General features: G+C 39.2%; 1 protein-coding gene across 1 annotated transcript in view; it reads left to right on the forward strand.

Moving 5' to 3' along the window:
- LOC150087638 (frequenin-1-like) overlaps positions 1 to 26,478 on the forward strand; it is a 77,829-nt gene that overhangs the window by 26,968 nt on the left and 24,383 nt on the right. Inside the window, exons 2-3 of the mRNA XM_090369896.1 lie at positions 16,911 to 16,935; positions 21,791 to 21,839. Coding sequence (XP_090226022.1) covers positions 16,911 to 16,935; positions 21,791 to 21,839 — 74 coding nt within the window. The remainder of the gene's footprint in view (positions 1 to 16,910; positions 16,936 to 21,790; positions 21,840 to 26,478) is intronic.

Here is a 26,478-nt window from a genome sequence, read left to right on the forward strand (position 1 = left end):
GGGTGACAAATCACTCGAATCCAATTATCACTCAATTACGTCTACTCTTTATAAAGTAATGGAGAAATCAATTGACCTCCAGCTCTTAAACTACCTAGAAACCTTCCGTCTAATCAACCATCGCCAGTATGGATTCCGTCAGTGTCGATATTCTGGCTTATGTTACCCATTTATGGACAAATTCAATGGAAAAGTTCGGTGAAACCAAGCAGTTGCTCTTGACATCTCAACGGCTTTCGATCTTGTTTGGCATAAAGGACTTCTAAACAAGCTTCCATCTTATGGTTTGCCAACTGTTTTTTTTAATTGGTTATCCAGGTTTCTCTCTGACCGCTCACTTAATGTGGCAGCTCACTGATGGTCTCTCCGTCTTCTAACTTCTCCACTAACGTGTTCCCCAAGGTTCAGTTCTTTTCCTCTTGTATATTAATGACCTTCTTCTATTGACCGGAAATCTTATCCATAGTTTTGTTAATGATAGCATATTGCATTCCACTTTCCAGTTTGAGAAACCTCGCCCTGATCAAACAGCTTCAACTTCTGGAATATCTGCTACAAATTCCATAAATGCCGATCTCCAGATAATTCTCCAGTGGGGCAAAGACAACTTAGTTGATTTCCATTCTTCTAAAACTGAGTCCTGTCTTATGTCTCGCAAAAAGGATGCTTATCTTTGGTGACACTCCGATTCCTATGCAAGTTGATATATCTCTTTTGGGGATTACCCCCAAAACCTCTCTCAGGCATCTAGATTCCATTCAGAAGAGGGAAATTAGGTTAATTAATGATTCATCTCTAACAGAGTCTCTCTACTGTCTGTCTCATAGACGTTCCATTTCTGCTGCATGCCTCTTCTATAGATACTTCCATGGGCACTGTTCTTCTGAATTGGTTTCTATAATTCCCACTCTCTCTTTCAAAACAGTCCCAACACGTGCCGCCACCAGCCAACATCCATTTACTGTCCAACTTGAAACTCACAGAACCAACTTTTCATCTTCCTCATTTATTCATTCAACTGTCCTTTTCTGGAACAACCTTCCTTCATACGTATTTCCTGAAAATTACAGTCTACAGAAGTTCAAGTCCAATGTCACCAAATATCTTCTTTCGTCTTCTCACCCTCCAACCCAAGCACGGTACTAAGTACTATAGGTTCTAATTCCTCTCGTGTTTGGGGTTTACATAAAAAAATAAAAAAATAAATAAAAATAAGTTATACAAGTCCCAATGAGTAGACGCAACACTGGCTTTTAAGTCATGATGTAATGACGAAATCCTTGAATTGCTAACTCCTACATTATCCTGAAAGATTCATGTGATTCATGCTATTGCCAGTATAAATTACTCCAATATAAATCATCTGCACTGGTTTTAAATAGAGCGGTCTGACCAATCGTCACTCAATTGAGTGCAAGTATATTCCATGGGCCAATTGCACAACTATCCTCTTATACAGTATTACGAAATACTGATTAATAATTCGAAGTAAGATTTAATTGTTTTTATTTAAGTTTTTTTTTTTTTTAAGGATGGCCTTGAGTGACGATGTTAAATAACATCTGGTGATTTCTCATTAAATTAGAAATTTATTAAGTGCTCCTCAAACAAAGTACTGTTTTAAGTGTTTAACTTAGTACGATTCTATTATTTATTTATTTATTTATTAGTGCCAGCTTTATTCTGCACGTGTATATCTCAACATACAAGAGTTCTAATAGAGAAATTTTTGTAAGATTTTTTCAATTTGATAAATTTGTGTGCCTGAAAAGGAATCTTTCTTCTCCACGATGTTAGTTAGTCCAGGTCAGCTATTAGTCTCTCGTCGGTGACACACCTTAGGGCTGTTACAAACCATCTTCACTTTCTCGTAGTGGACAAACTACACGCCTATTTGTTGGTTGTGCAGAAGCCATGTTAGTTGCTGCGTTATTTGCAATAACCAAGTTGACTATGCGCTCGAGTGTACTTCTTGTAATCCCCATTATATTCTGTCATTCTCCTAACACGAATCGGAAAAAACCTCCGAAGAAAATAAAAATATTGGAAATGTTATCTACGTAAGGGTGGCAGTTAGTAGAAGGACTCTGCAAATGATGCGGTTATCAATACAAGCCTTCCGTCGCTGACCTTGGAAGATACACACAGCGTGAGGGACGGCGAACTCTTAGCACAGACTACAACCTCGAGAAATTCAGTTCTAACATTATAAAGTAACTCTCAAATAAGTTCCCTCTATTTAAGAAAGAACACCCAAATAAATTGACAAGAGGAACACAAACGGTTCAGAGAGCAGTCATAAAGAGTAATGACGGTGCTCCGTTAACTCTTGCTCTTCGTCGTCTTTTTCTCCTAACTAATACTTCTATCCGATGGTCAAAAAGCGTAGATGGTCTGACCAGCCGCTTGATGTCTGCATTGAGTAGAGAGAATTCATGGGATACCTACCTAGTAATGGATAGGGCAGTCACACGGCGAGGCATTGAGTCCACTAGTTCACGAAAGCGTTCTACGGGTATTTCCATCCATGCTTACTGCACCGCTGCCCATAATTCCGTAGCATTCCTGGGTGGAGGATCCAAAGCTCGAAAGGATCTTTCCACAGCATCCCATAGATGCTCCACAGGGTTCATGTTCGGTGTGTGGGGAGGCCATTCCATGGTGGTAAAATACAGTATGCGGAATGATCTTCGAACCATGTTCTAGTCACCACGGCTCTGTGGGGAGGCGCATTGTCCTGCTAGAAGAGTCCATTGCCCTTTGGGTGCACGATAGCCATGAAGCAGTGCAGTGGTCTGCAGGGAGGACACATAATCTGAACCGTTCAGAGATGTGTCCAGACGTACCAGAGGTCCCAACGTGTGCTAGCTGAACACACCCCAGGCCATTACCAACGGTCGACCTGCCTGAACAGTTTTTTGTTGACATGAGGGGTACATAGTTTCGTGCAGTTTCCGTCAGATACGCACCCTCCTTTCCGCTCAAAATAACTGGAAACGGGACTCATCGAACCCGTCTCCAATCATCCAAGGTCCAGTGCCGATGTTCTTTCGCCCAGTTGAGGCGTAGAGTCCTGTTTCTGTTAGCAATGGAACTTTGGTGAGTAGGCGGCTTCCATAACCTATTGTGACTAATGATCACCTGATGGTCTTGATGGAGATGTTTCTAGCACCTCCCTCTTTGAAGTCGGCGGTGATTTGTGCTACCGTAGCTCTCCGGTTGACTGAAGCCATGCGAGACAGACGGCCACGTTCAACCACCACATTTCTCCGCCCACAGTGCTGTCCACGATGAGATATTATTCTGGAAATGGCGTATTCCCGATACACTGTTGATACTGTCGAACGGAGATAGTGCCTTTTTTCTGCACTACCTTCGCGATAGAGTGACCCATGTGTCGGGCACCCACTATCATTTCTCTTTCAAAGTCTGTTAACTCACAACGTTTATCCATACTGACATCGAATTATCGTCTATGTGAATGCAGTGATGAAGTGTACCCATATACCTGCCCAACGGTGGGTTCGTCCACTAGCGAGAGGGGGTGACAGTGTCGCGTTGTCCAGGAACCAGGTGTCCCATGAATTCGGTCCTTTCAGTAGGAGTCCACTTAATAAAATTGATGAACTTAGAATTTCTGTTTGCTCTCTGGAGTTCGATGTCTATATCCTTACTGAAATGTGGCTGCACAATGGGATTGTGGATACGGACGAACTTAGTTTGGGAGGTGGAGCAGCAATCATTATTTCAAACCAATATGTGTTAATAATGCACAGACTTTCCACAAACTGGAAGGGATCTTTGGTCAGCCGATTTCTTAAGTTTCATAAGAAAATTATTCTCTCTTGCAGCTATTTATATAATATCTTTATTAAATTCAGTGAAAATATTTTACAAATTTGCCCATAACAGCTACAATGCCAGGGGTTTGACATAAAAAGGAACCAAAGCAGGAAAAAATAAAAAACAAGTTCTAAACACGGGAAATGAGAACACAGTTTTTGTTGTTGATGGCAACATACCGATCAAGGAAAAATAATGACACTCACTCAGCAGAAGACGATAACTGCTCCCTGATGATGCGTCTTCTGTAGGATTTATCCTCAATAATTTCTTGTAGTCAATATCCATCGTCTGCACGTTTTGGAGCATCTCCATTTGCAAGAATCTGTCGCCATTCTTGAGCCTCCATGCCACTGACTGTAAAGAAGGGAGGGCTCTTAAGGGTTTCCGGAGGATCCTCCAATTACACATTTACCAAAAGAGAGAATATCACAATAGTTTTGTGAATTTGAAAAGTATATTCATCAGTCTAACGAGGTTTACTTTTTTGGAGATTTCATTATTCAACACTCTCCATCTGGCATTGAAGAGTCACCTTTAACAACAAAGTTGCTCTATGACACTATGTCTGAACTTGGCCTCAAGTCTGTACTAGAGGCAAAGCGTTACTGTATCTCAATTTTGCCTCCAAGCAGACCTTAGATTACTGAAGCAATTTCGTTATTTTCATCTCAAAACAATCTCAACAATTTAGGTTGCCAAATAGTTATTGGACTGGAAACTACACTGCTCGACAAGATTAACAGAACACATAGAAAACGTGGTGTAACTCGTGCAACTTGCAATGAAGCGGGGCAGAATTACGTATAGTGGTGTACTATAGAACAACGATCTACAAATAAACACTCCTTTGAAGATTGTATTAACGAAAAGCCCCCATCAGGCTTCTTTAAAAAAATCTAACTTTACAAAAATTAGCGGGTCTCGACTACTCAAGTTTTCTGTCCAACAATCTTCTTTTGTGCGAAGATAGAACGGTCTGACGTACTGCTTTTTCCTATCACTCGGAGATTTTAAACGACAGAGCATAAAGAGAACTTATTTTTTACTTTTTTTTTTGATCAGGCCTCCGAGAGAACAGTTAGATGGAATTCCCAAAAGCCGCGATCCTGAACAGGGTCGCGGCTTTCTAGCCCACCTAACAAGAAATGCATCATTTTGGAATGTCTTCAGAAAGGTCTCTATTCTTGGCAATATTTTTAAGTATAATATTCTGAGAATCCTTGGTGCAAACACATCAAACCCACTATGTTCCAAGTTTTTAGTCAATCTTTCGGACATCATTCTGGCCAAGCGAGAATCAAATAGTGCTTCGATTCATGAAAGTGCCACGTACTTTCCTTCTACCCTTGTACGAAAATGTAGCTAAATTCCTGCAGCCAGTGAAAATTTCTCATACGTTGGTGAAAATCTCAAATCCCTGCAGAAGGGCCAGAAATGGTATAAAAGCAGAACTCACAGAAGATAGGATGGTTTTCACTTGATTTCAGACTTCACACTGGGAAACACATTGAGTTTTCTGAATCCCCTTTTGGGTGTGTTTTTCATCTGGTAAACAACTGCATGCCTTCAATTAACGGGTGCGAGCGTTAGGATTGGAAAAGGAAAAGCAAATTAAAATGTACTCTTTACGATTGAATGACACTGTTGCTATGACGACAGCTGAAAATTTCTTCGATAACGCTTCCAAACTTCTCCCAACAAATAGCCCCGATGGTTTACCACATCCTAGATTGCCTTAATTAAGCGCCAGGAAACTCATCAGCGTAGATTTAAACTGACGGAGTCCCCCTTCGCCCTGTAACAGATTGCCTGAAATGAGAAACCAAATTAACTCGCAAACGGGACTTCAATGTGATAAACGTCTTTCATAGCACTGAGAGCCTTTCGGAATTTTGTTGAAGAAAGGGAGGTTGAAGTCAATCTTTTACTTTAATATAGTATTTGATGCAAAACAACAACGTTCCTAGGTTAAGTTCATTAGGTACTCAAAAATCATTACGGATAGTACAAAGCAATCGTCCATTTAAGCCCTCGTGGATAGTACAGTTGGTAGAATTGCCGTCCTTCCCCCACTGGGTTGGAAAAAACCTGAGTTCGAGTCCTGTCGATGAAGGGTGGAATTTTTATGGGCTTTTTTCGCAACGTGGCCGAGTTAGTCGGTCTCAGGCAAAGATAGCACGGTTTTTTTTCTCATTTTTCTTATACAGCAAAGAGAAAATCGAATTCGCTGATGCTTCTGAAACCCCTACTTCATCGCATTTAATGGAAAGATTCTCTTTCCATTATATATGAAAGATAAGAGCATTCAACTGGACAAGAATTTTACAGTTAGAAGTATAAACACCACAAGTTGTTTTTCATCATTATTTCTCAAATTTTGTGGTTCCCATAATTTGGGGTGAACTTTACGCCCTGCATTATTTTATACCAATTGCAAATAATGTTTTAAAATACAGTACAGTATAAAGGAATATTGATAAGCTGACGAAATAAGTTGAACTTAATTAATTTTCTTAAAAATTTAATTCCTAATGCCACCAATATTTTAGTAATATTAAAGCCGAATGATGCAAGGAAGCAAACTTTTTCTGCAATACGCCTTCCAGAGAACACCAACAAGGAATTCCAGAAGTCGCGCTCCTGAATACCTGCAGGACAGCATTCATTGCAGAATAGCCAGACAGTTCCTCGACCAGCAATAGCCAGAAGTAACAAATATCGGGTACAACTACCTGTCGGAGGATGGAATAAACCCATAAGGAGGACAGAGAGGATAATAATATCCAAACAAAACGGAATATTAGTAATATTCTCATTCTCACAACGCAATAATCCAAATCTGCGTTAAACTTGGACACTCTCATTGCCTCTACCACCACACTGAGAGTCAACTTATTTCAATTTTCGACAAACTGCTGCCCATTGGTGAATTAAGGAACTATAATCTGTTATTTCCTAAGATTTTTTTTAATTTGTGTTTTCTGGTTCGTGTCACAGCCAATAGAGAACAAACCTTCCTCATTCATTCTACTCACTTCAGTGCCTTATACATCTCAATCACATCACCCCTTATGTCTAGTTGTTAAACTTTGCTGTTCATACACTCAAAACCGTTCTTCATAAGTGCATCACTTTGCACTCGCCACCAGTCTGGTCACCCGTCTCCGAATCCTCTTCAGAGGTTTATGTCTTTCTTTTGGCGTGGTCTTCAGACCTGAATACAAATTCCAAATGAGGTCTGACCTTCGCCCTATAAAGAGAGACAATGACGCCCTTCCTAGAAGGGATTCTATGAAAGGCTCTATAAACCAGTTTACAATGACTGGAAAATTTCATGTTAGATTGAATCATAACATCTACCTTTTTCGTCTTGAACCACTATACGCTCCTCTTCCCAATACTAGCTTATACGTAACTCCAGCATTTCTATTCATGAAGTGCATAACCTTATATTTAGTATTAGCCATACAGGTCAAAGGCCAAAAAAATAACAAAAATACAAATTATGCACTTCCCTCCTCACGTAGGTAACTATCCAGTTGACCTTCTAATTTCTTCAAACTGTCAGCCTCAACTACATGCGAAAGCAGCTTGTCCCAGTAATCAATAACTCGCTGGCTGAGAGAAAACTTCCTACAGTCCCCTGTAATTTGAATTTATGGCGTGTTACCAGAGTCCTTCATGACAGTGAAAATTCTGCCTTCATTAATTTTACTGTCCTGTCTCAGAGCCTTATAAACCTCAATCAGATTCCCTCTAAGATGCCGTGGTTGGCAAGCTCTGTAGCCCACATAATCGAAATATTTAGGTCACCCTTTTGATGATCTCACCATGCGAGTTACTCGTCTTTGGATCTTTTCAAGGAGCTCAATGTCTTTTTTCTGATGAGGTCTCCATACTTCGACATTGTATTCTAAATGCGATCTTACAGTTACCTTATACAGTGGGATTATGACCTCTCTACCTCTACAGGATATTGTTCGATAAATCATAGATGGGACACCATGGGCTTTCCTAGCCGCCAGTTCACACTGTTTAGGAAACTTCATATCTGCCCGTATCGTAATTTCCACATCCCTTTCTCCTTTGCTGTTTTTAATTCAATCCCACCAAGTGTATGATTTATTTTGGGGTTACTATTCCCCAAGTGTAAGACGTTGTTGCGTTTTGCTGCAACTTTTCTAACAGCATTCTTTGAAGCGTGTTCAAACATACTGAAAGAGTACTGCTTTACACCCTTTGTCGACCACATTATGCAGAAATAGTTCGAGGATTGTGTCCAAGCATTTTGTGTAATCTCCTGACCGCCAAATTCTCCTGTTATCAATCCCATCGAATATTTATAAGATGCGGTGGAATGGAGCATTCGCCAGTCCATGCCAGTGCCTCACTCCCTTGCAAAACTCAAAACATCCTTCTGTCCAGCTGGTCCAAGATATCTGAGGGCAACTTTCGCGGTCTCGAGGTGTTGATGTTTATCAGAACGAAAGGTGGCTCAACATGCTATTAGGTAGTTTGTCATAATGTTTTTGCTCATGAATGTATGTTCATTTATGGTCACATGCGCCTTTTGATCAAGAGCTGGCTATCTTTTAGCCAGCTCTTGATCAATCGAAGGATCTTGCTATTAATCCTATTAATCCGTATCACAGGCTTTACTAAAGTCAAGGTAAATAATGTTCAATCGTGTCTTGGGTGCCCACTGTTTTATGACTTCGTCATAAAAAATTAACTACATTGGTCAGACAAGACTACCCCTTCACGAGGAAGAGGAGGGACCATGCAGTGTTGCAAGGGGATATTGGCCTATTCGTAATTTTCTAACGGGTCGGCTGAATTTTTAATCTGATGGGCCATAACTATTGCTGGAATTCTGAGTCGATTAACCTAGCAAATATTTGCATGATAATTTAGTATTATGGGAGAGATTTTGATAGTAATGGAAGAGTTTCCATAACAAATAACAGGACAGAGTAGTTAAGCGATTCCCGAGCAACTCTTTCATGAGGAAAGTTTAAATCGAGTCTTTTTAGTGGGAGGAGGGTCTTATCCATCAATTCTCACCACAGAGAGAGAAAGAGAAAATTAGTGTTTCCTGGAGATCGCTGTGGAGGTCTCCAACCGATTTCTCCATCTTCAACCGATTGATGCACTCACATGTAACCGTTTTTGTATACCATCCACATCTGGAGCCTTACCTTCCTCCATCTTCAATAATATTTCTAATATACTCTTCTTATTCAAGATCTCTGTGTGATTTAATTTGTAAGCTCCGACTCCTTGTGACAGTTCCTTCGTGGTTCTAATAGTCTTTCAACCGTAAAGATCAATTCAGTATCTTCTTTTATTCGTGTATGAAAAGAACTTGTCTCATGACTGCCGTGGCCAGCACAGTCCCCAGCCTTAAATCCGATCGAACATGTGTAGGACGTCTTTGGGCATCGCATTGCACGCCGACAGCTTGGTCACTTGGTGAGCTAAGGTTTGCTCTGGTGGAGGAATGGGATTTGTTGCCACATAATCTTACAGACACCCTTATATCGAGCATGGTTCACAGCTGGCAGGTCTGTTTTGCTATTAGAGGGGATCATACGCTGTGTGATGGCATGTGACCACATTTTCGAGCATCTTGGTTCGACTTCAGTAATAATTATGACCTTTTTGGCAATTCTTTTACAATCTTTATAAATGTCCCTTATACCTGGGCAAAGTTTCTTGCTCTCTCCTCATTTCATCTATGGTACACTACCATACCAAATTGTGTTCTGCTTCATCGCAAGCTGCACGAGTTACGTCACGTTTTTTTACGTGGTCTGTTAATTTTGTTGAGCAGTGTATTAGCTACAGAGATGTTATGCGAATTTTGTTTTTTTACTTGGATATGGTAGAGTCCTCTGTAGCAGGAATGACAAAGTACGAGAACCCATCAATTTTTCTTTTCAAAATGAATCATGAAATTTTATCACTCAAAGATATTGGAGACTGTCAGAATCCTAGTGTGCCATCGATTATCTTCTTTTATAATTAAGATGGAGCCAAATGACATCCGGCAGGAAATTGCACTTCAATAACGATTATTTCTGACATTACCGGAGTTAATGCAGAAGGAAGTGAGAACGCCTAAAAACTTCCGAAGTTCTCCACTGACAGATTAACGCTTTAAGCGATTTTGTATTCAAATTTTAAAAGAGAAGAAGCGAGAACTGTTAATATGGCCAATATGTTATTTCTGTTTCTCCATACTCTAGAATATAGAGATAGAAGAAACAAGAGTACCCGGATTAAAATAGCGATGTGGTTATAAATACCGTAAAACTACAGTAGTTGGTTAAACGCAGAGTAACCATAGGAACTTAGCGTATTTATCCAGTTTCCTGCTGAAGTTTGCTTTTTATGCGCGATAACATACACTACTCGACAAAATTAACAGAACACGTAGTGTAACTCATGCAGATTCCAATGAAGTGGGACAAAATTTGGTATGGTGATGTGTCAAACAATAGAATTCCTTCACGAGCTCAGACCTTGGCTTAACAAGTGACTGAGGAGTTCTCTGTCGCTGTACAATGCGACGCCCAAGAGCGTCCCATACATGTTCGACGGGATTTAAGTCTGGTAGTCATGACAGTCGTTGGATATCTTCAGTTTTTCAAGATATTCCTCCGCCCCTTGACTATGTCAACCCAAGCACGGTACTAAGTACTATAGGTTCTAATACCTCTCATGTTTGGGGTTCACATGTGCAGTGACGTTGTCGTGCATGAAAAGAAAATCTGAGTCCACTGCACTCCTGAAAAGTGACACGTAGGATTCGAGGATCTGTTCCCCCGGTACCTCTGCTCAATTACGTAACCAAAAATATGAAGAGGTTGTGGTCATTGGTCATATTCCGTCCCACACCAGAACACCGCCTCTACCGTAAGTGTCCCTTTCTTTAATGTTGGAGGGATGGTACCACAACCCTCGTTGTCTCCAGAAGAAGTAACGTCTATAATCTGTTTGTAGGCCAAAATCGAACTCATCAGAGAACCGAACCGTACCACAATTGTCAGAGATCCAAGTCAAGTTCATGGCACCAATTTCTATGAGCTCTGCAGCGGTTTAGAGTCAATGGGATACAAACCGCTGGCTTCCTTGCGTCGAGTCCACTTGATATGAGCCTTCTTAACGCAGTCCGGTTGGAAATGTTTTCAATTGTGCCAGCATCAATCTCAAGAGACAGTTGGTGACGGACATCGTAGGGTTCCATCGTGCTGTTAGAGCCAGATAGCGGTCTGTTCTGGTTGACTAGCCCTCGGGCGATCTCGGCCAGCTCTCCTTGTAATTGTTCCTTTCTCCTGAAATTGCTTCCATAGTGCCAAGATGACAGTTTATGACACATTAAGCCACTATGCCACCTCCTCCTGCGACTGTTTTCAAGTTGTCTAACGGTCCGGTATCTCAAAGAATCATCTAAACAACGATGATTTGCCATCCTGAGTACTGAAGATTTGGTTATCCCACTGAGCAAGCCAAAAAACTGGAATGAAGTTCTGTGGCTTCAAATCGTCCAATGGCTTGCCACATCAAAGAATCATCTAAACAACGATGACTTACCGTTCCCCAAGTAAGCAAGCCAAAATCGGGAATGAAGTCATGTGGTCGCAACCCGTGTTTTTATAGGCATGAATAATTTGCATAACATGCGGCTTTCTAAGGTGGTAGATCGAATTCTTATTGGATACTTGGAGTTTGAATGCCTATTACATCAAATATTCGCCTTCGGCAACAGTATTCACCATGAGCATTCATGAAAAACCTTTTGTTCTGTTGATTTTGTCGAGCAGTGTACATGCATAATGCGCCGATTGTCTTTGCCATGCCCGTCGGTCCGTCCGCTTGTAGCAGCTCGATCCCCAATGGACAGATTTTCATGAAATTTTATTTGTCCAGCCATTTCAGACCGTCCAACAAATATAAATTTGGCAATTACTTTTTCTTTTTTTCCATATAGTTTTGCATGAAAAAAAAAAAGAAGAAATTCGTAGATTAAATTAGATTACACCTGGGGAAATGTAACCACAAAATAACTTATACACTTGGTGGAGTTGAACTAAATCCAGTAGTGGAGGAAAGGTAATTGGGTGCTATGATACGGTCAGACATGAAGTTCTTCGAGCATTGTAGACTGGCTGCAAGGAAGGCCCAAGGTGTCCTATCGAATAATCGCTAGTAGACATAAGGACATCATAATCCCATTATATAAGGCATACTGTGTTCCACGTACCACACTTGGAATACTGTGTTTCAAGTGTGGAAACCGCACCTAAAGGAATATATTGAGCTTCTTGAAAGGGTCCAAAAGACGAGTAACTTGCCTGGTGGGATTGGCAAAAGGGCGTCAATATGAGGATCAAGGGAATAGTAAATGGTTTCGATATCATGCCGGGGATCAACGTTATGTTGCTTGACCCAACAGTTCGAATATGTGGGTTTCACAGCTTGGAAGCTAGGCACCTTAGAGGAGACTTGATTGAGGTGTTTAAAGCTCTGAGAGGCATAAGTAAAATGGATGAGGACAAAATTTTCATGGTAATAAATAATTCTAGAACTAGGGGCCATAATTTCAAGTTATGGGGGGGGATGTTTAGACTTGATTGCAGGAAGTTTTATTTTAGCCAACGAGTTATAAATTACTGGAATAAGTTGTCTACATGGGTGGAAGAGGCTGACAGTTTGGGGAAATTCATAGGTCAGCTGGATAATTGCCTAAGGAAAGAGGGACACGCATAGTTTGTTTGTTTTCTTTTCTCTTATTAAGTAATTATTTATTTTAATTTTCTTCTTATAAACCATGGCTTCCTTGCACCATGTGGCCATTACTAAATGTAGTTTTAATTGTGTATTGTTATGCAAGACTGATGAATGTGGTCTCGTTTGTCGCAATGGAGGGATGAATAAGCAATGTGGCGCATGCTCAGAAACTAAATTTTCTCGGATTACGCATTATTAAACTTTGGAAAGCCAGGCTTGCTCCATCGAAGACCGGCCCTTCAGCAAACGCGATCATTGTTTGGATCGTAAATTACCTCTTAAACAAACGATAGCTTGTGGCAAAGAAAGACAAATTACTCTGGACTTAAATTTCTGTTGAAACCATTACTGTCATCATTCACAATCGTCAGCTGAGGAAACAGCGCGCAAATCCCCTTTTCCCCAGAGTTGGAGAAAGAGGGAAATCAAGTCCGATCGATGAGCACTATTCTGTGTGCCTTAAAGTGATTCGTTGTAAAATGGAAATAAACACTCAGTTTATTTTTACTTCAAGTACACGCTGTTGTCATTCAAGCTTGCCCATGGTCTGTAGAGATTATCGTTTGTAAATTCGTAGGAAGATTGTAGTTTTTCTTTCTCTCATCCTTTTGGAGTGTTTTCTTCTTTTGCTTATTTTTAACTGGAGGCTATTTTAACTCTTCACAATTTGGAGTTACTACACACACACACATCATAAACGATACAGGAAAACAAACTTCTAAAACCGTTCATATTTGAGTACAGTTGGTATAATCACAGTCCACTGCACACCGGGTGGAAAAGACCTCAGTTCGAATCCCGTTAATAACCCCAAGGAATTTTTCTGGGCCTTTTTCACAACATGGCTGAGTTAGTCGGTCTCAGACGAAGGTAACATGGTTTTTCCCTCCCGAAAACTCAGGTTTTTCGTCCAGCAAATCAATTACATAATATAATCATACACTGCAACAAATATACACTGCTCGAAAAAATTAGAGAATACGTAGAAAACGCGGTGTAACTCGTGCAGCTTGCGTTGAAGCAGGACAAAATTGAGTACAGTTCCGTTCTCTGATGAGTCCCGTTTTAGCCTACAAACAGATTCTAGACGTTATTTATTATGGAGACAACGAGGAATGCGGTACCATCTCTTCAACATCAGAGAAAGGGACACTTATGGTGGAGTCAGCTTTCTCATGTAGGGCCGAATAATGATCAACGGCCACACCTCTCTTCATGTTTTTGATACCGAGAACAGATCTTCGAACCCTATATGCGACTATTTACGGATGAGGTTGGCCCAGATTTTCTTTTCATGCATGACAACGCCACTGCACATAGAGGTCAAGTAGTGGAGGCACATCTTGAAATTGAACATATCCAACGACTGCCATGGCCAAGATTTAAATTCGATCGGATATGTGTGGGTCGCCCTTGGGCGTCGCATTGCCAGCTGACAGCCACCTCCTTGGTCACTTGGTGAGCTGTGGTCTGCGCTGGTGGAAGAATCGATTTGGTCCCGCAGAATCTTATCGACACCCTTACACCGAGCATGGTTCACAGTTGTCAGACTTGCTTGTCATATGTCGTAGAGATGTCATGTGACCATATTTTCGAGCACTAAGCAAGCCAAAAAACGGGAATGAAGTGATGTGTTCTCAACCCGTGTTTTTAGAGGCATGAATAATTTCATAATGTGCAGCTCTGTAAGGTGGTAGATCGATTTCTGTTGGTCAGTGGTAATTGCATGTCATGATTTCTGTTATATCAAATATTTGCCTACGCGACACTGTTTGAAATAAAATATTCATGAAGAATATTTTGTTCTGTTAATTTTGTCGAGCAGTGTATTACATATTATACACTGCCTACCATTAATATCTAGACACCCCTCCATCGATGGGGAAACAGGTCCTATGCATGCAACACGCCACAGAACCTGCTATAAATATGTCCACCGGGCTTCGAACAGACAATTGCAAAAGTGGGCATGCAAGATGACACGTTCGACAGAATTGATCACCTCAACAAATGCTAGACGCCGATTAACATGGTGTAAGGAGCGCAAATCCTGGACTGTAGAGCAGTGGAAAACAGTCTTATGGGCAGACCAGTCGAGGTTCGCACTCTATCAGTGTGATGGCCGTTCCTGATTGTATCCTCCCAACAATGAAATTTAGTGGAGGCAGTGTCATGGTATGGGGCTCTTCTCAGTCATTATCGACAAAACCGTGAATGCTGGGCAATACCAGCACAGCCTGGACAATTATGCACTTCCAACATCATGGCAATACTTCGGGGAAGGCCCATACCTGTATCAGCAAGACAATGTGCCATTCCATACTGCTCGGGTCATAACAGAGTGGTTTGAGGACATGGGTGTGGAATAGTTGGATTGGCCAGCCCAGAGTGTTGATCTGAACCCTATCGAACACCTTTGGGATGTATTGGATCGTTGGGTACGTGCACGTCTAGATCGCCCAAAGAACCACGCCGAACTGGTGGCTGCGTTAAAGCAGTAGACTCTGTTTTAAGAGAAATACTGGACTGGGTTTTAGAAAGGTTAAAAGTTAATTAAGTTTCTACACACACTACTGAAGAATTATCTGAAGATCGGTATTTAAATAATTCAACTTCAACTTCTAACCAACAGAATGAATTTCTGAAACTGAAAGGAGGAGTGTAGTACTGTATCATTGACAATACTATATTGAGGATTTCCTGTCAGCCGAAGATAATCGGCTGACAGGGAGAAAAAGAGTACGGGATCTGACCCTTAGGGAACTGCACCATTAGTTGGAAAATAAGAAGATAGAGAGAGCCATCATCTATTACCAGCAGCGAGCGATAAAAAATGAAAATGGCTGCCCATTTAGACAAATTGGAAGACAGATCGGAAAAAGGAAGTTTGTTTAGAAGTTGCACATACTGCAAATTATTTAATGCAGCTGCCTGAATTTCTTCAAATTTTCCATAGAATATTGGCCAAGTATGTAGATCTGCTGGAACAGGTGCAGAGAAGGGCAACCAGATTGGTGAAGGGAACAAAAGGGTGCTCTTACCTAGAAAGGCTTCAGTTTTACAAATTGCAGCGTCTCAAGACCAGGCACCTGCTGAATGTTAATGGTATTCTTCCATTCTTCCACTTGCTGAGTCAACACTCATGAAGGGGAATAAATTCAAATTGAGGTGGTTGCAACGCAGATGAGCGCAAGTTTGCCTTCAGCCAGCAGGTGGTGGACTGTTGGAACAGGCTTCAATCTGTTGTGGAAGTGGAGGGGTTGAATAAATTCTTGGAGGGTACGGATGGGTTGAATAAATTAAAGCGAGAACTAGACAAATTCTTGGAGGTTAAGGATGGATGAACAGCGTAGGTTTTTTTTTTTTTTTTTTTGCTGATACTGTATAAACTTGCTTTCTTGCATCATTTGCCACTACTACTAAGTAAACTAATATTCTACTAAAGTAGTAGAATATTAGTTTACTACTACTAAACTAATATTCTACTACTACTGCTTCTTCCATCAGATCTATTATTTTGACTACAACTAATGGTTATCTTTCCTATCTTTGGAATTATCCATCACCTATCTTGAAATTAGTGCTGCATTTGATTCCATCAGAATTTCAAAGGTACTCAACCTTTCCAATTATCATTTTAACATGAAGGTTGACACACCATTAAATGTATTACATGCTTATTAGCAGAGAGGTTATACATCTGCAATTTGACCAAAGGACATTATCCAGCTTTTAATAACAGGGATCACGCAAGGAGGTGTGCTGTCAGGATTACTCTTTACGACTGTGCTGCTGCTGCTGCCATTTCTCTGCGGGAATATCTGTTTCATAACCCGTACTGATGAGATTAAACTGCAACCATTCAGGAACATGATGTCCCTAGCTCCTCAACTAGGGACCAAGCTAGAATATTACCTACATGAACTCCTGTCTATGATTATTCGCATTAAATAAATTGTCTGTTTTATTATTATCCAAGACATCACCCGTACAAAATATTGGCTAGTACATAATAAAATAAGTCGTTTAGATTTATTTTTAGCAATCTCCTTAATATTGATATTAAAATAATCGTTTAAATCCGAGAATATAGGTAGGGATGGGCTGCCATGTGTTCAATTTTGTTTTAGATGTTTTTCACAGCCGTTGTTTGACAATTATCTATGAATTCTTTTAATAATGTTCTTATTTTTTATAAAAATAAACCAATAAATTACAAAACTGACAAAATGAAATTTTCTGTAATTCATATTGTTTATGTTTTTATTTAGTTACCGAGAAGGAAATCAAGCAATGGTAAGTAAAATTGTTTAGTTCCTCTTAGTTGTAGAATACCATAACTTCTGGACTTTGTACAAGTTTTTTTATTATTTTTTGCCATGGTAACTATAAATATACCTTACTTTAAATTGCACATTCTCTGATTTATATGCCTGTTTTACTGGATATAAAATCCCTTTAACCATTGCCGACTAATTTGGCTACGGTTTGGAAAACGCTCTTGAAAGCTTCTTCCATAGAGGGACAGGATTCGAACCATGACGTTTGGCACACGGTTTGGAAAGATGGCGATTATAGCCGTTGTGCTAGCTGCGAAGGAATTTCTTACTGTGGTAAAGAGAGCAATTGTTTCCTTTTACCAGGAAACAGATAGGATCGAAGGGACCACATGCATAGTGTTATTCATCTGTTGATGATATTGTGCAAGGAGTGGCAGGAAATGGAATATCTAAACGTTTGTGGGATGACTCAGGCAATTTACATTGAACAAGGGAGGACTTTTAAAGAAACAGAAAAAAATTTCCTCGTACACTGACGGTCAAAATTGAGCTCAACTTGACAAAAGTGTCTCCACCTGTTGCGTCTGTGGTGGAGAGCTCAATTATTCATTTAGTGGAACTGGGAACCTGTTCCTAATACATCTGACAAAATCGTTGTGCTTATAAGTTAAAACTTTTCATCCGGATACACTATTCTCTAAAAATTATCCGAATGATAGTTCGGTTTCACTGGTGTTACTGCTACTCACTTCAATAGCGTGAAGATCTTACTTTAGTCTCCATGACATTCTCAGACCTCCTGGATACACTTTCCACCAAAGAGCCATAGATTACAGAGAATATATATTCCTCCATTCCCTCTGCACTCGGGGGTAGTACAGTGAATGTAACCACAGGGTGGAATAATGCCTGAGTTCGAGCCCCATCAAAAACGCGAGGAATTTTCATCACCTTCTTTCTCACAACATGACTGAGTTATTAAATCTCAGCCGATGGCTTTTTTTTTTGTATTGTTTTCTCCCGGACTCGGGTTTTTTGTCCAGTAAAAAAAAATATATTCTCATATCAACTGTCTATCCCCTCCAATAATTCTTCGAGTTCTTCCTTGAATTTATTCAAACTACCCACTTCCACAACAACAGATGGAAGTTTGTTCCAACAGTCAACCATCCACTGGCTAAAAGCAAACTTCCACACATTTGTTCTGCAACCATCCTTCCTCAACTTGAATTTATCTCCCTTAGTTAGTTTGTCTCAGGCAAGAGTAGCAAGGTTTTTTTTCCGGAAACTCGGGTTTTCCATCCAGCAAAAAAGTAAAAACGACCACAGAACACACAATTTACAAACAAAATATATATACTGCGCAATATGGCCTAATTCGCTGATGCACCTCAATCCCAAAAACGAAAAACTAATACTAACTCCCGGCCAGAAGATGAATCTTGCCCATATAAACTTTTATTGCCGCCTATGGCGACCTGCTGGAGAAAACTGAAATTAAAATTAAACCTTTATTTGTTATCTCACAATGAAATTTAACCTTCTTCGATTCACATGAAGTCTGTTGTACTTTATTTGATTTTTTTGTTGAACCACATTCTTCCATGTAATCGTCTCCATCAAAGATCTATATGAGGGAGTATGCACATTTTAGAGAACAGATTATAACAGTTGTGATCCTTGGATTTTTGCTAGCAGGGGTCAGGAGATTATCCCATTGTATAAGGCAATGGTCAGGTCACATCTTGAGTAAAGCGTACAGGTCTGCAGGCCTAATTGAAGGGAAGACTAGAGCTGCTCGAACGAGTACAGAGAAGGGCAACTAAATTGTTGAGGGGAAACAAAGCGGTGCCCTTACCAAGAAAGGTTTCAGTTCTGCAAATTGCAGCGCCTGGAGACTAGACACCTGCGAGGTGATCTGACTGAGATGTTTAAAGCTTTGAATCGATTGAGCAAGCACAATGCTGATGGGATTCGTCCTCTTGCTCAGATACACACACACATGAGGGGGCGCAAATTGAAATTGAGGAAGGATGGTTGCATTGCAGAAAAGATATGAGCAACTTTGCCTTTGCCAGCGAGTGGTTGTTTGCTGGAACAAACTTCCATCTGATGTTGAAGTTGATAGCTTAAACAAATTCAAGGAAGAACTAGACAAACTATTATAGGGTATGAACAGACGAAATGGGAGGTGTCTTGGTTTTTTTTTTTTTTTTTGTTGACTGACGCTGTATAAGCTTGCTTTCTTGCATGCATCATTTGCCAATACTAATGTTAATGCTAATAGCACCCGCTCTTTCAGCAGACCGTATTCAAGGCCCTGACTGCTAAATGCGGTCAATCTGCCAACCCCCCCACTAGACCAGCTTGGCATATTATGGTCCCTCAACATGACTTGTTGAGGAGGTCTCTATTCTGCAGTGGGATTGATAATGGCCACACACTTATTATTTATTTATATGATGTATATACACTGGTGTTCAAAGAAAGTGCATCAAAGAAATTCACATTTCTAACCGTTTTTCGCGATGGTATGTTACATTAATGACTAGCATCACAAATAGAAATATAAACAAAAGATATTTATTAATAGTTAAGGCAAAGCTAAGTAATATTTCACAGGTGCTCTCAAAATATTCCAAAATGAGCATTTGCAACCTTTATACAACAGTTTTGGTAAACACGATAATTATGGCTGAAATGTTATCAGAAGCCTTCAATTTGCCTCAGTTTATCATTCTAAATGGAAAACAAAATGAAAAGTTCATAAGGTGCAAACTAATATTTAATTGAACTGCCTTTGGCCCTGATGACAGCAGCACACCGTCGAGGCATCCACAAGATCAATTTCTGAAGATAATCAACATTTTATTTATGAAGTTCACGAAGGGTCTTTGGTTTCTTTTTGACAACTGCAGATTCCACACGATGCATGCCAACAGTTCTCTATAGGATTCAGGTCCGGGCTGTTTCCAGGTCAACTAACAGTTGTAATTGAACGTTCTTCTAACCATTTTTTCACCTGTAACAAATGTAAACACATTACTGTCGAACCTGTAATGCAGAAATGAAGCTAAGGTAACTACAAAAGTGCCTACTTATACTTTTCGACCGATGACAAGGAGCAGAGTAGTCCTGAAAGATACTTGGCAGGTTGAAATGGTCTCTAATGGTTGGCAGCAATTTGCCTTCCAATATAGCCAGGTATCCACTGGCAGCCGGAAGGAACCTTTTATAAACTGCATGTGATACGAAATGCACCCCCATGTCATTTGGGGTTCTGGTAGGGAATTTCACTGTAGACACCATACAGTTTGGATGGTATTCTTCACCACGTCTACGGCGAATCGTTTGCCTCCCATCAGAGCCATGCGGGTTGAATTTCTTCTCATCCGAGAAAATAACTGACTTCCACTGTTCGGGGGTTGGTCCATTTGATATGCTTCTTACACCAAATAAATCGAGCCTTTTTAATTTTTTGTGTGAGGAGGGGCTTCTTCTTAGGACAATTCCATTTTTGAAGAGGCGTCTTCTGACTGTTACTGCACATGCTACCACTCCTGTATGTTTTTCTCATTCTCTTTTCAGCTCAGACGAAGAAGCTTTACGATTTTTAAGATATAAGCACTTCAAAACGCGGTCCTGTTTTAGCGTAGATTCAGCAGAACCAATATTCTTGAGTTTGGAAAGAAATTTACTCACTGTCGCAGTACTGATTAGAAGACACTCTTTAAGCAATATGACGGGAAGAACATCCTTCCTCACGTAAAGCATCTCTTTCTTCTTGGCGTCAACTGCACGTAACTCGCCATCCTGACACGAGCAAGGAATGACTGCAACTCTTGCAGAGCGTGCTTATATAGCTGAAAGTAACAGCTGATGCAATATTACGTCATCACTTACGCGTGTCAATCTTATCTGATGCAATCTGTAAGAAATATTGCCATATACTTACGTTATTCGGACGACAATCACAATTTTAAGGGGCGATGCATTTTCTTTGAACACCAATGTATATACGATTATAATATATTATATTATTATTATAATCGAAACTAATGACACTAAATTCGAATAGAAAACACGCAGCTGTGTTCTGAATTAATAAATGCTGAATCAGAAAAATTAAAAATGTGTTTAATTTGGAGTTTAAAGTTTAAAAAGAGTGCTTAAAGTTTTTCAAACATTAACCCACCAAAAGTAGGTTAATATTTGAAAAATACTAGTTTTAGTTAAAAAAAAATGAATAAAGTGTATAAATACTTTCGGCTAATTCTTTGTAGCAGGCAGCAAGAATTTCTGTAAACTTTATATATTCTGTACAGTGATGTGCTGAAAGGCCCAAACTGTTTTATGAATATCATAAAAAAAAACATCTTTGAAATGACTTGTTAAAAATTATACACTAATGACAAGGCTTTACCTTATCACTTGGTAAGGCTTTACCTAGTTTAGCCTTAAAAATATACTGTCCTTCATGCTACGTAGAAAAGATTCACTTTGGCACCACCTCAAAGGGAGGAACTTTTACATTTTCTTCTAAGAAAACCTCCGAGTCAATTTTGTAGGAGTCCTCTACAATACTCAGTTGATCAACTGTATGGTTTTTTCGACTTTCCATAATGTCAGTGATTCTATGGTTAGTTATTGAAGAATCCAAGTTTGCTAGAACTAAAACCGTAGTTATTGTTTGAACTCAGCCCTTTTCTATGTAATATGAAGGACAGTAATTACAACCACTGTGCTAAATTGCCCCAGAAAAACTTTTATCCAAGTGATAAAAAATTGAGTTGCTCTGTTTTAACTTCGTTCTTTTTTTTTTTTTTTTTTTCATTTACAGATGTGGTGATTGAATTAACAATGTTTTCTAGGTATAAAGGTTTCAAGAAAGATTGTCCGGATGGTCTTCTCACAGAGCAGGTATAATGTTCAACCTTTTCTTATGTTTACTTCAACCCTCTTTTTAATTTGCTTATAGCTTTTCAATTTAATAGCTTCTGTTGAGGGCATAATCTTTTCTCCCGGAAACTCAGATTTTTCTTCCCGAAAAGAGGAAAATTTAGCACAAAATTCACATAAAATAGACAGAATATATTGATGCCCAATAGCCTTAGTTGCTTAACACACACACACATACCATAGCCTGGGAGTTATTCTTAACAAATATTAATATTAATAAGGTATATTACATTTTGCCTGTCCATTATTCCAACAATAACCTTTTCACCCTTGAATAAGATTGCTCTGTTCTTTGAAATTGATGTAACTGGGTTCCAATATGTTTCCGTTTTTGTCAGTGATATTTTCAATTGTACTAAGCAATCAATATTTTCTTTGTGCAAAATAATGCATCAGCACACTCATCTCTACTTCAGAAGATAATGAATTGCACAATAGTGCTATTGAAAAATTAACAAAGTAAAGTGGGATCAGAGGACTTGTAAATTAGAGGAAGATGCTGTGCCAGCAATTACAAGGGGAAATGAAAGGAAATGCCAGCAAGCCTCATAAACCGACCTGATCCATAAAACAAACTACATAAATAACCTAAGGGAGCAATTTTTGACTTCATCCCTTTACAGACTTGACTTCATCCTTTTAAAAAAATATATGTTGATGAAATAAACATATATTTTTTGGATACCCCTCCCATATCACAGTTTATTGGAAGATAGATATCCAACCATTCGTACAATTCCCTCACTGAGACAAGATTAAAATATGCAACGATTCTCTAAATCAGTTGAAATTCTGTGCACATTACTTACAAGTCTCATCTGGGTATCATTTTCATTGCATTGGTTATCAGTTCCATTCAAGTTCATTTTCTGCCTACACAAAAGCTCATAACAATTGTAAAGCAGTTGTGAATTGGTGAAAACTAGATTTCGAACAAGGTAAGAGTAGAAACCTTGCTTCTTGTCCTAATGGTATTCGAGCATTCTGGTCGTTTGCCAAAGCTGTTGGCCGCAACCTTGGCCCATCTCTGTCAAAACCAGATGGTTTTATTGCCACTTCAGCCAAAGATAAAGCTGACCTGCTAGCATCCTACTTTTCTTCCAACTTGTGTATTTATGACCTTGGAATCCACTTCCTACCATTTCCAGTACGCTTCATTCAATGCCTCCTGTGGTCTTCGGTCAAAAGGTTGTCAGAAGAATTTTAAACAAGCTTGATAACAAGACAGCTCCAAGTCCTGATGTTATTTGTAAGCTTCTTCTAAAAACCTGTGCTCCTGTACTAATTCATGTTCTGTGTTCCCTGTTTACACTTTTTAATTCCACTGGTGTTTTTCTTTCTCCTTGGAAATTTGCTTATATCCAGCCAGTTCAAACAAGGGTGACAAAAACCCTCCCATTCAATTATCATCCCATTGCACGTCTACTCTTTTTAAAATAATGGATAAATCCATTAACTGGTATCTTCTAAACTAGGGGTGGCCAACTTAATTTGTGATGCGATTTTCTTACTTCAAAATGGATCTACCATCTCAAGAATTTCATTGCATAGTTAAAAAAGTTAATCAACACGTATTGAAATATGTTGTTTATAAATTTTAAAATTAAATACAATTAAGAATTTTTATTTTAAATTCATACGTATTTAAATTTTTAATTTATGTGAAGTTTGTGACTTCATGTCATCTTCCCAGCTTTCAAAAACGGGGATATACTGTGGTAAGACCAACCATAAAGAATTTACGGTTGGCCTTATCACAGTATATTATTTTCATCGAGTTGCATTTTGAAAAGTCTCCTTTTAAGAGAATGTCCTCTGATGGAATTCACGATTCAGAAAGCTATGTCCATAACACTTTTAGTATTTAATCTTTTGCTGGCTAACACTTGTTGGTGGATGATACAGTGGTAACTCAAAAAATCTGGGAATTCATCATCCTTTTGGCACAATGCGATGAATCCGTTAAGATTCCCCGTCATTGCTTTAGCTCCATCTGTTGTTATTGATACTAGCTTAAATAGTGGTGATTTTATTTTTTCTAAGGTTACTATTAGGTGGAAAATCCGATTGGTATTTACCATAGAGTGCGTTGAAGTGTCTTTCTAAATTTCCTTCTTTGGGTATAACCACGGAAGCATTGCAAATCAAACGACAACATCTTTCTTTTAACATTACAAAAAAGTATTCTAGTTCCGACTCTTCATGAAAATGATACGTTTTACTCTTTTTTGTAATATTCATTTTAAATCAAAGGGTATTAAATTAACGTATAAGTACTGGCCAGTTATTAATATTAAGTAAGCTAAATAAGAATTTGACACTATGCTCTGCACAACATAACTGCGTGAATTTTCGCTAGACAAGCCTAGGGGCTGCGCAGTGGCAAGAGTAGCCACGTGGTTCACGTGGCATAATAATAATACCATTTAGATTTTGACTAATCTATTTTTTATATATATTTAAAATTCGTTGTGATCGACCGAAATTAAAGCCGCGATCAACTGGTAGATCGTGAACGACCACCCCTGTTCCAAACCATCTTTAAACTTTTCATCTTATCAATGATGGCTAATATGGATTCAATCATTATCGATGCACTGGTGATATACGCTTATGTTACCCATCTATGGACAAATTAAATGGAAAAGTTCAGGTGAAACTCAAGCAGTTGCACTTTACATTTCAAGGGCTTTTGATTGTTTGACATAAAGGTTCCCTAAATAAGCTTCCATGTGATATGCTGACTGTTATTTGTAATTGGGCATTCAGTTTTCTCTGTGATGGCTAACTGCTGGTAATGGTAAGTGGCTTTCTGTCATCTAACTTTTCCACTAATGTTAATGTTCTTCCTGATTCAGATCTTTATCCCACTCTTTTGCACTTGTATATTAATGACCCTCTATTGACTAGAAATCTTAAATAGCTTTACTAATAATAGCACATCGCATCCCACCTACCAGTTTGAGAAAATTTGTCCTGCACAAACAGCTTCGACTTGTCGAATATACACTACCAATTCCTTAAATGCTGATCTAAAGGTAATTGTCCAGTGGGGCAAAGATAACTCAGTTGATTTCAACCCTTCTAAAACTCATTATCATCATCATCAGCCATTTTCAATCCACTGCAGGATGAAGGCCTCTCCAGCAACTTTCCAGTTCCTTCTGTTTTGAGACTGGCCATCCATTTACTACCCATAAACTCATGAATTTCATCTATCCGTCTCCGCCGTTGTCTTCCAGGTTTTCTTCTAGCTCCTCTTGGATACCATTCTGTTATTTTCTTAGTCCATCTGTCATCATGTCTTCGAGCTATGTGTCCTGCCCAAGACCATTTTAGTTCTTTAGTTTTAATAAGAATATCCTTTACTTGAGTTTGCTGCCTAATCCATGTGTTTCTCTTCTTATCTAACAGTCTGATTCCCAATATAATTCGTTCCATTCTTCGTGTGTAGTTGTCAGCTTCTCTTCCATTCTTTTGGTGAGTGCCCAAATTTCACTTCCATAAGTCATGGTGGGGCGTATACATTGGTTCATTATTTTACGTTTCAGACAAACTGCGATATTGCTCTTCAGTATGTGACTATATTTCCTGAATGCTATCCATCCAAAATTTATTTTTCTCTTGACTTCCAGCCATTTATCACTATTACAGCTAATGACTTGTCCCAGATAAGTATATGACTCCACCTTTTCAATTACTGCTCCTTCAATCATTATTTCCCTTTCCGTGGCATACTTGTTCATCATTACTTTTGTTTTAGCCATATTCATCTTGAGTCCAAAATCCGTACTAACCGTGCATAACTGATTAAGATTTTCCTCTAATTCTTTGGGATCGTGGCTTATGACCACAATGTCATCTGCAAATCGTAAATGGTTTAGGTACTCTCCATTCACATTGACTTTTTTCTGCGACCAGTCTAATCTTCTGAAAGCTTCCTCAAGGGCAGCAGTAAGCAGCTTCGGAGATATTGTGTCTCCTTGTCGAGCTCCTTTCTCGATTTTAAATTTTCTACTGTCTTTGTCTAGTCTAATAAAGGAATTAGCGTTCTCATATATTTTCTTCAAAATCATAATATATGGGGTATCTATGCCTTGTCTTTCCAGTGCCCGAAACATTGCCTTATACTGTATGGAGTCAAATGCCTTTTCATAATCCCCAAATAAAAGCATAATGGTGTTTTATATTCATTTGCTTTCTTCATTAGCTGTGATATTACGTGAAGGCGATCCATAGTTGAGGATCCTGTCATAAAGCCAGCTTGCTCTTTCGGTTTATTCTCATCAAGTATTCTTTCTAATCTATTAGTAACGACCCTTGTGAGCAACTTGTAGATGTGGGACAACAAGCTAGTTGGTCTATAATTTCCAATTTCTGATTTATCTCCTTTCTTATGCAGCAAAACTATGATTGCATTATTCCACTGCTTCGGCGTCACACCTTTTCTAATACATTTTGTAAAGTGCCTTGCCAGTTTTTGTGTTATGTCTCTTCCTCCCAATTTTAACAACTCAACAGTTGGTAATTTTCCTTGGTGATTTTAATGTTCACAACTCCAGCTGGCTTCCGTTTTCTAGTCACACCGACCCAGCAGGTC

This window comes from Mastigoproctus giganteus, chromosome 3, assembly GCF_048544385.1.
Source record: "Mastigoproctus giganteus isolate SK-2022 chromosome 3, ASM4854438v1, whole genome shotgun sequence".
NCBI classification, from domain to species: domain Eukaryota; kingdom Metazoa; phylum Arthropoda; class Arachnida; order Uropygi; family Thelyphonidae; genus Mastigoproctus; species Mastigoproctus giganteus.